Raw genomic sequence first — 13505 nt, 5'->3', positions numbered from 1 at the left:
TGTTAAATGCTGAGGTCATTGCTGTTCTCTGTCCTTTCTCGTGGAGGGTCAAATAAATACTGCAGCTTTTTTCCAGTCCTGTTATTATAAGATGATGCTTAGAATTGCATCATTCCCTGGTGGTTCACTTCAAAGAGAACAAATTATTTAACATTGAGTTGTTTGTATTTACAGGAATAAATTATTTAATCAAGTATGTTTTTAAGATGCAGCCATTTTAAAAACATATTTTGTTAATTGCCAATTCCTAGAAAACATAAATCTACTTCAGGAATGTAGTCATTAATGTTTCATATTTTCTAATTTCTAAGACGGTATGCATTATTTAACTAGTTTTGTGTTCAATTAGAAATAAACAAAGGAATTCAATGAAAAAGACATTTAAATAGCAAGATGATTCTCATATCACTTTGTACTTGAACTTATTTTTCTCTGTGTATAATAACAAAACAGTATTTCAACCTTAGTTAAAAAATGATTTTAAAATTAATTATGCTTGTTTTTGTTCCTGGGCACTGGAGCACAATAATGCTAGATAGGAAAGTAAAACCTTTGCCTTTTTGTCCATAGTAAGTATTATTTCCAATAGGGGGAGAGTATGACACTTATCACAAATACAGGATTTTTCATATATTTCCAGACATTCTTATTCTGCCATTGTAATTTAGCCCATGCTTTTTTGATAGGTGACCTATTGCATAAATACATTCGAATTCATATGTTTGTATGAGAAATAAGTCTTCCAGTGGAATAGGTGCTATTATTTGTAAGAAAACTCATTGAATAGTACTAGTCTCTTATTAATTCATGTTTTTTGCCAAACCCCAACATAAATATAATCCCAGCATAGTAAAGGAAATTCCTTAAAATCAACCTAATTTTCTCATAAATACCTTCGGTAAAATTAGAAATTAGTTTTACTTGAGAAAATTGAATTCTTGTATTATTGAAATATACTTTTGAAAACTCAAAATTAATTTTATAGGAATAGTGGCAACATCAAGACTAGATATTTACAGAGATCTCAAAGTGTCTTACAGTGAAATCATATGAAATTCAAATGTCAAAAATATTCAAAGTCCAAACAAGAGGAGTACAGTGGATTGCCAGAGCGTGGCATTGTAGTTAGTTCTATTTCATCTCCTTAAAGGAGAAAACAAATCCTAAACCTTAGCAGTTTGGCAACAGTTTCTAAATCAAAGTGAGAACTTCTGATTTTATGTAAGAAGTGGTTCTTTCTCCCTCTCTTACTACCCACATCACATTTACTGTACATGCTAAGTCTATAATATCTCTTATCCTTTTCTTATAGCATCCTTGGGTAAGGGATAACAGCATAGGAAGCAGAAGACTGAAAAGCTAAATCCTACCTCAGCAAGCAGAATTACTCTTCTGTGAAATGCAGATGTTAAAGACCCAGTTTAATGGCCTATAATGACAAGTCATTGAGTAGATTGTTCTTATGTTGATCATTCTCGGTCCAATTTAATGCTTTATTGATTTTGCTAATGTATGAATACCTCATTTGAAAAAGTTCTATGAAAACAATTTAGAATTACTTTAAGTGAGGGTATGTGCCACTTATTCCCAAGGTCTCTATAATTTTTGTCATCTGAATTGTCAACACTTCTTCAAGCAGCAGAAATTGTTTCCTTATGATTTTCTGTGTTTGAATATACTTTACCAGTATATACTAACCTTGAAAAATTTTCTTTTTCCCATTTCAAGTTCCACCCAATCTGACTGTTCCACAGGAAAAATCACCTTTGGTCACCAGAGAAGGAGACACAATAGAATTGCAGTGTCAAGTAACTGGAAAACCTAAACCCATCATCCTTTGGTCAAGAGCGGATAAAGAAGTTGCAATGCCTGATGGGTCAATGCAAATGGAGAGTTATGATGGAACACTGAGGATTGTGAATGTATCTAGGGAAATGTCAGGAATGTACAAATGTCAGACCAGCCAGTACAATGGATTTAATGTGAAACCAAGAGAAGCCTTGGTGCAGCTCATTGTGCAGTGTAAGTAAATTTTTTTTTTTCTACTTACTTCTATTGGCAAGGACAAGGGTAGAAAATGTGATTTTTAGAATTGGATTAGGATGCAGTATTTCTACATTATTGCTAACCAATTTAAACTATAATTTGATTTGCCTGTTACTTGAGCTACTAACACACTAATGGAAAAGAATTGTATTTGTGTGTGTGATGATTATGATGGTGTTATGTTGTTGGTTAAAGCCAAAGAATCAAAAAGCCCAATGGTTAAAAAATGGCCTTGTGCAATGAAGCAAAATGGACACTGGAGTATTTATTATGCTTATTGTAATACCCTTTTGTCTTTCATAGTTTTATGTTTCTGCTTCAACGATTACTTGCCCTTTGCCCAAATTATCCACCTATTTCAAGGCATCCCTTTGCTAAAACTGTGGAGACCTAATCATAGAGATGCTGTTTTCATATCTGAAGTTGTTAAGAGTAGATTACATAATTACCTAGTAATATTGAGACAATTCACACAGATATTATGTGCTAAATTTTTTTTTTATATCACTTAATCTCCCAGCAAGCTTTTAACTTTTTTTTTTTTTTTTTTTTTTTGGTCTTTGTTGCCATTTCTTGGGCCGCTCCCGCGGCATATGGACGTTTCCAGGCTAGGGGTCGAATAGGAGCCATAGCTGCCAGCCTACGCCAGAGCCACAGCAACGTGGGATCCGAGCCACGTCTGCAACCTACACCACAGCTCAGGGCAACGCCGGATCGTTAACCCACTCAGCAAGGGCAGGGATCGAACCCGCAACCTCAAGGTTCCTAGTTGGATTCCTTAACCACTGCTCCATGACGGGAACTCCCACGTGCTAAATTTTTGCTTAACTTTCCTAACAGATAATTGTTTAATTGTGAGAGTTGAATATGTTTGTAGCAGGTAACAATAATGCATTTATATATGAGGTGAGTTGGTGGTGTGAGGAGACAGATTCTGGGAGCTGCTTCCCTGTCCCCATCCCTATCCTTTAGCAACTCAGGTTTCAATATGCTGTTGGTCCTATAAATATGCAGAGTTATATTGATTGGTCAAGTATCTTAGCTCATTTCCAATTGACTACTAGTTTTTTTCTCCAAAGACTGCAGCTTTTACATGGCAAGTTCCATCCCACAGATCAATATTGTATTTTTCTTAACTGGCCTTTGTACTCATGATAATGGGTAGGAGGTTCACATGCAAACAGGTTTCAACAAAAAGCATTTAAAAAAATAAATGTCTCCTCAATTCTCCAAAAAATAAAAGACACCCTCAAGTAACCACAGAAGAAGTTGATACAATTTGAAGCACTTCATTCTTGTTGGTAACTGCAGGATTTTAGGCTTCCTCTGAAGTTATGCCTGAAGCTTCAGTGTTCCCAAAGCTATTAGGGCAATTTGTTTTCACTCTGCTCGCACCTTCCTGGAGTAGCTGTGATACAAACAAAAGCCATGGAACCCACTGGCTCTAGGGAATTTTGAATTAAAAGTTCAAGAACTAGGATCTCCAATATACATAGAATATACTAACTTCTAGAATTCTGTTGGTGACTTAAATTTCCTTCCTTTTTTATTTATTTTTTTGACTTCCTAATAAGTTTCATAAATAATATTCACCATTAAGCACAAGGTTTTAAAATTCAATCCTATAATAGTGGATGAAGATAAATCCTGGCACAATTGTCCCTAGTGTCACAGGGTTGTAATTGACTGACAGATACCAATAGGCATAGGCAGAGCCTAGTTCACTTAATGTAGGAAGATCAGTACCCCCAGATGGCTTTGCAGAGCAGGAGATAAAATCTATCAGCACTTCCTCTCAGAGGCAAGCTTCCCTAGGCTGTGTAGGAAGTCGGCTGGATGCCAGCAGTTTTGCCAGATTCAGGTGAGGATGCTATCAGGTTTTTCAAAAAGCTCCCTTTCATGTATTCCCAACTCTTCTGAAGAATCTGGTTATGTATCTGAATGCTTGCCAGGTACAAATAACTGGTAACAACTCCAGAATATTTCTGAGTCAAACATTCATTTTCCAGACACTTAATCCCTGCTTGCAAGTCCAGCCTACAAGCCTACCTAAAGCTTATTCCTGTAATACTAGTGCAGAAATCCTGATATTTTTTAAATGTAAACATTTTGACTTTTATAGAGACTTCCTAAAAGTATGAAAATAATATGGTATTTGTGCTTAACTTGGATAGCCATGGTATATGTGAGAAGAATTCATATAAAATATAAGATATTATTTCATACACACATGCACACACATGGATTCATATATATGTGTATGAGTTTTTATCATCCTCAGCAATTAGTTACATCATTGCAGCTAATAAGCTATGCTTTATATGTTTTGTGTTCCCAGCACAACATATTTTACATTATAGCTATTCAGTAAATGTGTTGAGTAAACATGTTATGATAACAAATGGAATAAGAAGATATATGTATATACTCCATACATCTTGCTTCTGCATAACTAGTTCTTACTATTTAGGTTTCAAGAGTATCTGAGGACTTCCATAACAGCTTGATAATCTGAAAATGTCCACGTGTATGAGGGGAGGAGATGTCAGTTATTGTCTTAAAAATACATTTTTCAGGACTTGAACTCTCACCTTAATTTATTAAGATCTTTTTTCTTAAAATATTTATTACATTACGAAATTCTAGGACAGTATATTTTACGCACTCCCAAACTATGTATGTATATATATATACATTTATATATAATTTTATTTGTTTTGAAACATAAAAGAATGAAAAAGAGATAGTCATAACTAATAAGAAACAAACAAAAATGTGTCTCTAAGGCATATTTTTTCCTCATTTAGTTTTAGTTGTGTCCAGTTAAACAATAACCAATCAAAAGAATTAAAGGAGCAAAGAGGTAATGCTCTTTGTTCAACTTTTGATGAACATAGTTCATAGAGGCCTAAATATAAATAGTATAAATGTTTTCATATGACATAAAAAATGGAACAGTCCACTTAGTTTAATGTTTGAAATCTCCAAATGAGATTTATTCCTAGGCAACATGTTAAAATTATAGAGCAAGTTGTTTTATTAAAGCTTTTAAATTATTTACTAGTTCCAATTAATTTGCTTCTTCTCAAAATATGTAGATAGTGATTTAGTAAGTGACAGAAGCCTAGAGGTATTTTATACTATTATACAGCCTATTAAGAGTAGCTTAATCACTGTAATGAAATGATTTAAATTATTACATTTTTGTACACATTGCTCATTCCTTGAAAGCTGAAGGTTTGTTTTATAATAGTTTTAATTTCTACAATTGCCAGTTACTACAGATGATATAGATCAGGATAGAAAGTTGCAAATATGAGATTTCAAAAAATAGTGGTTTAAAATTTATCTAAATTTAAAAATTTGCTAGATGAAATTACAAAGTATTTTGAAAGTTTTTAATAGCATACCTTTAAATATTCACCTACTATTTAATTTCATTCACATGTTTTTGAAACTGTATAATAATTCTTTTAATTTTCATGCTTACATTTATTGGAAGTAGTATTAGAATAGAGTCACTGAAAATTAAAATGTTATATATGTTAATTGATTAATATAATTAAAAATTATAGTCTGTATTAGAGCTTATCAAACAAAACAGCATTAATAAAAGTGATTTTAATTTATCCAGTAGACTGCTGAACATTTCAATGTTAATTAAATGGAAATACTGTTGGAAGGACATATTCAAGTAGGTATATGAAATGATGAAACTAAAATATGCTCATCCCCCTACTAAAAGAAATTATTACCTTTCTGTATATTTATGTTATAGAAATGTACATATAACATACTGTGGTTTTAATTTCATAAAATATAACATTTTATTTGTTTATTTATTTATTTATTTATATTTTATTTATTTATTTTTGGCTTTTTTAGGGCTGCACTTGCAGCATATGGAAGTTCTCAGGCTAGTGGTTGAATCAGAGCTACAGCTTCCAGCCTACGCCACAGCCATAGCAACATGGGATCTGAGCTGCGTTTTCAAACTGCACTACAGCTCAGGGCAATGCTGGATCCTTAACCCACTGAGCAAGGCCAGAAATCGAACCTGCATCCTTGTGGACACTAGTTGGATTCGTTACCACTGAGCCACGACAGGAACTCCCTATAACATTTTAAGTGAAATGAATAGATTTCCTTGAAAATCATATGAAGAAGATATATACTGCATTGGATGTCACTTTTATTACTAAAACTTTATTATCTACATGCATATTATATTATCTTAACGATAAGGTATTTTTGTTATGATATACAATATACAATAAAAACCAAAAATAGTGTTAAAATATATTAAGTAACCATTTTTCAGCTGTTTTCAAATGAAATTTCATGCACCCTTTACTTACAATTTTTATTTTCCAAATAAAGTAATATTATGAAGGAAAACAAAACAAAGCTATTGAAAGATCTATATTCCTCACCTATTTCTAAAATAGGACCAAATTGGATGAAGTGGAAGGAGCCATCATTCAAACTTTATTGTTTACTCCTTTTCTCAAGAAATTTAGTGAAGAGTATATGTTAATTAGTTTCAATCAAAATGAATGATCAATCAAAACAAAATATCATGGCCCTTATAAAGAAAAAGAAAATTAAACACAGATGGGAATGTAATGTAACTGATCTGCTAACTACTGCTACATAAATTACTGAGTTATTTCCTGTAGTGTGAGATATATAGAATGACTTTATTGAGCAACTACAACTACTTTTAGGATGTTTTTTTAAAAGGCAAAAATGCTCTGAAAATACTGTGACAAGAGATTAATCTAAAGTTGATGTAAAAGTCAAGGTAATGATTGATTAAATAGGAAACACAGGAGTAGTTTCACACAGGAAGATGTTAAAGGCTAGCCAAAGGAGTTTATAGGTGAATAGACAAGAATTTTGACTTAACCAGAACAATAAAATCCTTCTAGCTCTGTGGCCTCAAATGCTCAACTTTCTCAAATGTATTCCCTATTTTGTATTAATTCCTCCCATCTCTTCTCAGCCTCATAGACATGGTAATTTGATATTGCTTTTGTAGCTGGACTTCCGTCCCTCCCTTCTCCTGTTTCCCACCAATCCCTCAACTCTTTTTCATCATTTAAGTCTTGCCTTAGTCCTATCTCTTTAGGGAGTCCCTTGGTGACCCACGAAGGGCCATCCTTGATAGCCCTGTGAACACTGGCATTTAGTCTACACAATTTGGAATGTCAGAACTTCATTTTGAACATACACATTAGATGATGTACTTCTTTCAAAATCACTGGATATTATTTCACTGTGTCTTCCTCAAAACGCTCTTGTAATATTGCTTGTAGAATTAGTTTGAGCAGCACAAAATGTTCTTGTAATTATTGTGTCGCCTCCACATCAAACTTTTATTATCTAATTGGATTCACTTCTTTTGCCAGAATGACTTGATTCTAATAGACTTGGTTTATTTCCCAAAAACAAACTCACACTCAAAAGTTGAAGACTAACCCTTGAGGTTATTCAAAAGACTACCTCAGAAACAGAAATGCTACTTTCAGTTTCTTTTCAACATATTTTAGATAATGACAGCGTAAGAGTGTACAGTCACTGCTTCTAAAAGGATAATAATTTTGAAGACAGTATTCATTTGAAGAATTTTCCTTGACCCAGAGAATCATAGCTTTCATCATGTACTGCTATTAAAAGATAAACTGAGACATATTGGAAAATTTTAAGCAAACCCTTAAACTCTTATTTGAGCAAAAATTGATTCTAATACAGCAGCACCAAACCAAAAGCAACAGGACCTTGTGGAGAATCTTTATAGAGAAAAGGTAGAAACAAAGTAAGGAAATTATTGCTTGGCTGTCGCTTAAAGCCTAGCTGGCTATTTGTGATTGGTTGTCCTTAGATTTCAATGTAATCTTGATCCTTTCACTAGCTTTGATTTTGGTTTGCTTGCACCTCAGTATAATTAATGGCCTCCTTTTAAAATTAATTTAATGCTATATATACATATGGCTCTTTGCAAATGTCTCAATTTCTCTGAGCTTTAGTTTTCTATTTCCAAGAAAAAATATTTTCCATTTTTAATTAACATTTATTTGCAGTAGTTTTGCAGAGTAACTAGAACATTACTTACCATGCAGCACAAAATGGAAATTATGACTAACATTTTAATACATCAGTTCTGGTATATTTTAATATAAAGAATTAATGTTTAATCAACTGAACCTCGAGGCAGTGTTAATATTTTGAAAACATCAATATTTGTGCTATTTTCTCCTCTCCTACCTTCCCCTCCCAAGGTAGTTAAGAACTTTTCTTTAAAAAGAAGAAACAATAGTCTCATATTATGGTGTACAGTTTAAATTGTTTAAAATAAACTGAAATTTTTATTTCAAGTTACTATGTCATATGAATATACTTCACCTCATTTTCCAGCAGACTTAATGAGGAATTATAATGGAACTGCCTTGAAAACAGACTTTTTTAAACATTTTATTGTTATGTTACTCCTGAATATTTGAAAATTGAATTTTTCAAGTGGATATGATATTTTGCAGAATCTTTAGGGTGAATTTACTTTAGCTGAACTGCTCCTGCCATCCTGGGTGATCCCCCTGCTCCCTGTTTCTCATTCTTTCAGAGAAGACAGCAAGACAGATAAAGGAAACTGTCAAAAGAGAGTAGAAACTCTCCAATTCTAAAGAGCTTCTCAATGTAGAACACAGACAACATGTCTTTATTGAGCCATGGAACACAAATTACCCGGAAGGAGGACTAGTCCATCAAGATATAGATTTTGTTAAGAAAATAAATGCCTATTTTTCTTCCTGGTTCCATCTCTCCTTCTGTCTTAATGTAGATACAACCATAGTTTAATATTTAGAAAAAAGCTTTCATTAAAAGTTTTATTTTCAGCATCTATGCAAAGAAGTGAGATTTGAAGCAGAGATTTGACAGAATAATTAAAAGTATTGACAACCTAACTCAGACAAGTTTTTGTTTATTGATGTTGTCAACTAAGTACTTCTGTGAGCCGCTGTTGTGCATTCAAGTAGATGATTATAGCATTTCCATAATACTGAAAAGATCAGTTTCTCCCTTGAAAGCCTTCAGGTATGAGATTAAATTAAATGTATTTATTATTATAGTTGATTTACAGTGTTTCTTCAGTTTCTGTTGTACAGCAAAGTGACCCAGTCATACACTGTTCCCTGTGCTGTATGGTAGGACCCCATTTTGAATGAAGAAGGTTTATGCTACCTCTTTATATGGGGTCTTTGCCGCTCCTTCTCCCTTCCTCACTTTGTGGAAATACATTCTCTAAGAGGTGAACATAAATATATTTGTAACTACAAAATTTCTGTGCCTTTTAAATCTTTCTTAGCCAAAAAAAAAAAAAAAAGGATTTATCTCTCATCCAAAATGAATACATTCTTCCCAAATATAGATATTAGGCATTTTCTAAATATTGTACTTTTCTCCTGTGAAAATAAACAGATAATAATAACAAATCATTACAATAAATCCCAATAGAGGTTTACAATAATAATATATACCATGAACATGCTTTATCAGTTTATTTTATAAATATATCAACCATGAAATGCTTAGTTCAGAGGAAAATATAAGGTATGAAAAAGACGTGGGTGTCTGGTTAAGGGAGAAAAAAGCACAAGCCCTTTAGAAGCTAGGTAACAATGTAAGTCATGTCTGTCAATGTAATCAAATCAATCAGGGAGTCAGAAGTCTAGGTCAGTATGGTGAGAGGAAGACATGACTTCCTATCCCTCCAGCAGGAGAGGTGATTTACTAATGTTTAAACCATGTACAAGTGTTTTTCATAAAAAATTATCTTGCACGTTGTTGTTAGCAGTTTTATCTTTATCACTTGATTGATCCAATATCATATTTTAATATTTAATACCAGCCAAAGATTTTTTTTTTTGCATGTATCATATTATTCAGGGTTATAGTGTGTTAGAAACTTTTAACCTAGTAGTGAACTCTACTGAAAACCAAACAGAAGATCTTAGCTTCAACCACATTCAAACTCATGGTGTTACTATAGACATATATGGGATCAAAGTCACTTTGCAGATATAAGACAGGAACCAGAGCTTGCTAGCATGCACTCCCATCCTCATTTCCGGGGACAGCTAAAAATTCTGAAAACATTTTTGATTGTCATATTTGGAGGAGGAGGGGTGGCACTGACATCTAGTGTGTAGAGGCCAGAGATGCTGCTCAATGTTCTAAACACATAGACCTCCAAACAAGGAATTATTCTGCCCAACACATAATTTTTTTGGGAGTGTGTGGGGGGCTATCTTTTTAATTTTAGGGGTTTTGGAGGTGTCCCTGGCCTCTAATCTTGAGATTCTAGCAGCATGTCCCTCCGTCATGTCATGATCATAAAAAATATCTCCAGGAGTTCCCGTCGTGGCGCAGAGGTTAACGAATCCGACTAGGAACCATGAGGTTGCGGGTTCAGTCCCTGCCCTTGCTCAGTGGGTTAAGGATCCGGCGTTGCCGTGAGCTGTGGTGTAGGTTGCAGACGCGGCTCGGATCCAGCGTTGCTGTGGCTCTGGCCTAGGCTGGCAGCTACAGCTCCGATTCAACCCCTAGCCGGGGAACCTCCATCTGCTGCGGGAGCGGCCCAAAGAAATAGCAAAAAGCCAAAAAGCCAAAAAGCCAAAAAAAAAAAAAAAAAAAAAAAAATCTCCAGACATCGCCAAAATTCCTCTGATGGGCCAAATTATCACAGGTTGAGAACCTCTGCTTAGATGATGATGCCTTATATATAAGAAGACAGGATCTAGGTAATTTGGGGATGGCAATTCTGGGAAAATCCTCTGCCCCATAGGAATCAGTGTCTCTTGCAACAAATTTATAATTTCCAGAGTCCCTGAAGCCACAAGTGTCACTAAATACTCTAAGCTCAAATTTATTTCTTTGATACCAGATATTAACAGTCCTTTCAATCCAGAAACTATTTAATACAAAAATGTTACCTAAAATCATAGCTGACTTTCTTCTCTTGTCACAGAGATCAGAGATAAAATTTTAAAAGAAGGTAAGATTCTCAGGCAGTAGGAAATTTTTTTTCTCATTCTTTTCAAATGCATCTACTCTCTTCATCTGTCTTGTTAAACTTTCTTAGTAATTATTTTGCTCTAGTATTTTTTTAGTATTATTTTGGTTGTAGTAATTATTTTTGTGTATGCTACACAAGTATGTTTCCAGTATACCTTACTTTTTCTTTTCTAAACTTGCTTTTTAACTCATTTTCTGTGTACTGCTGTGCTTATGTTCTTTCTCTGTTGGTCTTTGGCTTTGCATCTTGGTTTGGGAAGGAGTAGCATTATTTCATGCATGGACCATTTTGATCATCTTATGAATTCCTTTCTTCGCGCAAATGAGTATTTCCTTGAAGCCTTAAAGATTCTAGTAGGCAAAAGCAAAAGTCTTTCAAAAGGAAACTTTGAGACAAGTCGATTACATACTGTGAATTTGAAAGAAATCTCCCTTCATTTTATACTTATTAGACTTATTTAAATGTGGAAATTACTCTTTGTTCTTAATTACAAACTATTTCCAAAGAGAAAGAGCTAAAAAAATGTTCTTAAAAATTAATGAATATGTGGATTTTGTTCTTGAATACTGTTTCTCAATGAATTAAATATGGTGTTTTTTCCTGAGAAAGAGAATTATATAGCCTGAGTATCTTTCTTAAATTTAAGAGGAATTTAAATATACTAAATTAATTGGGGGATGAAAGTGTTCAAAGTTAAGCAGGAAATTGGAATATATTTAAGAAAAATGAGATAGTTTCTTATTAGTGCTTAAATTATCTGCATGGAAATGTATAGATGAAACAGCAGAAGTAAGTCGACAGTTCTTCAGTTGTTCTTAGTTTCTTTCTACTTGTCAGTGTATTTTCCCTTGTGATCCTAGTGTGATCTTCTTAAATATAAACTACTCTTTTGTGCATAATATAAGATGATAAATATAGCACTTTATTATTCAGTAAAAAAATATAAGTAATATGAGTATATGAAGCTTTTTCTCTGTGCTGACTCGAAACCCTAAGGTACAAATGTATAAATCAATCAATCATACATATGAATAGAGGTAGATGCATATTATGCAAATATTTAGAGAGATGTAAATACTTATGATACAATCTAACTCAGTGTTGGCTGCATGAAAAGGGTATGTTTATTGAGTAAACAGTCGTTCTTGTTAATGCATTCTTGTTTTTCTTTTATGATGCTGTACATGGTAGTTTGGGTCATATTGTTTTCTTACTCTACACTCTTGGTTGGCACTGTATTAAAAACTATCAATGCTATGCTCATCTTCCCCATATTTGTATCCAAGACATTCAGCCAGCTTCTCTGAAATTTCAACTTAGCTTTCTTATGAATTCTAAAATCTAGTGTGACCAAGTTCAACTTATAATTATTCCCCTTAATTATTTTCTCCTCTTGAATTTCCTTTTCCTTCCTAAAAGTATCTCTCTCCTGTTACTAGTATTGGAGTCACCAATCTATATGCCCTTTTATTAGAGTCACCATTCTGTCTTTCTCTTTTCCCAGGATGCGTTTGAAAATTAAAATATTGGATTCTGAAATTAAACATGTGGTTTAAATTCCACCTTTGCTACTTTAACTATAGTTTCTCTCAATATTCGTGTTTCATGTCTGTCATGATGGAGATTTATTTTCGTTCATTGTATCATAGATTTCTCTGAGGATTAAATTAGATGAAACCTGAGAAGTGGTTACCCCAGTGTTTGACACATAGGCAGTACTTTCTAAATGTTAGCTCTTATTTCTCAACACATTCTCTGAATTCATTCCTGCCTTTCCAGTGCCTTGGCTGTTTTCAAAGGGAGGACCTTTTATCTCCTGCAATAAATTCCTGCTCTTTTTCCCCACCTCTGATCTTCCCTTTCCTCTCAGAACATTGCTATCAGATGAATGTTTTTTTTATGAGCAGGAACAGTTTCAGGTGAAAGTGACAGAAAATTTTTGTCTGACTATCACAGGCAAGAAAGTTTAGTGGGTTCCAAGAGCTTAAATGTTGCCTTTTTCTCAACCATCAGCTCAGTTCTCTTTATAATGCTTTATTTAGTGGTTCTCATTATTTCTAACTATATCTGGGAAAAAACAAAACTTGCTCTCTTTTGCCTCTCACCAAGGATTAACTCCAATAGGGCATAATTTGTTTGGCTTGTATAACCAAGCCAAATTCATGAAATGGCATCAATGCAAGCATTGATTGTTCTCTCACTGTTTGAGAACTCTATATAACTTACTCGTTACCTATGATTCAAAGTTCAGATTCCTGAGTTGGAAAACAAGATCCTTCACCTTTCTCTGAGATCATATAACTATTACAGTCAAGGCGAACAGTTTGTTATCCCATGCACTTTTCAACTTGATGCTTTTTGAAATTTCATTTTCTTTGTCATA

The 13505-nt window shown here is 33.6% G+C and overlaps 1 protein-coding gene across 7 annotated transcripts in view; it reads left to right on the top strand.

The window, feature by feature from the left end:
* MDGA2 (MAM domain containing glycosylphosphatidylinositol anchor 2) overlaps positions 1-13505 on the top strand; it is an 824968-nt gene that overhangs the window by 626305 nt on the left and 185158 nt on the right. For all 7 annotated transcript variants that reach the window (XM_021074087.1, XM_021074085.1, XM_021074091.1 and 4 more), the window contains one exon: positions 1729-2022. In XM_021074087.1, coding sequence (XP_020929746.1) covers positions 1729-2022 — 294 coding nt within the window. The remainder of the gene's footprint in view (positions 1-1728; positions 2023-13505) is intronic.

The sequence above is a fragment of the Sus scrofa genome, chromosome 1 (genome assembly GCF_000003025.6).
Source record: "Sus scrofa isolate TJ Tabasco breed Duroc chromosome 1, Sscrofa11.1, whole genome shotgun sequence".
Classification (NCBI taxonomy): domain Eukaryota; kingdom Metazoa; phylum Chordata; class Mammalia; order Artiodactyla; family Suidae; genus Sus; species Sus scrofa.
This window is presented reverse-complemented; position numbering and strand designations above follow the sequence as displayed.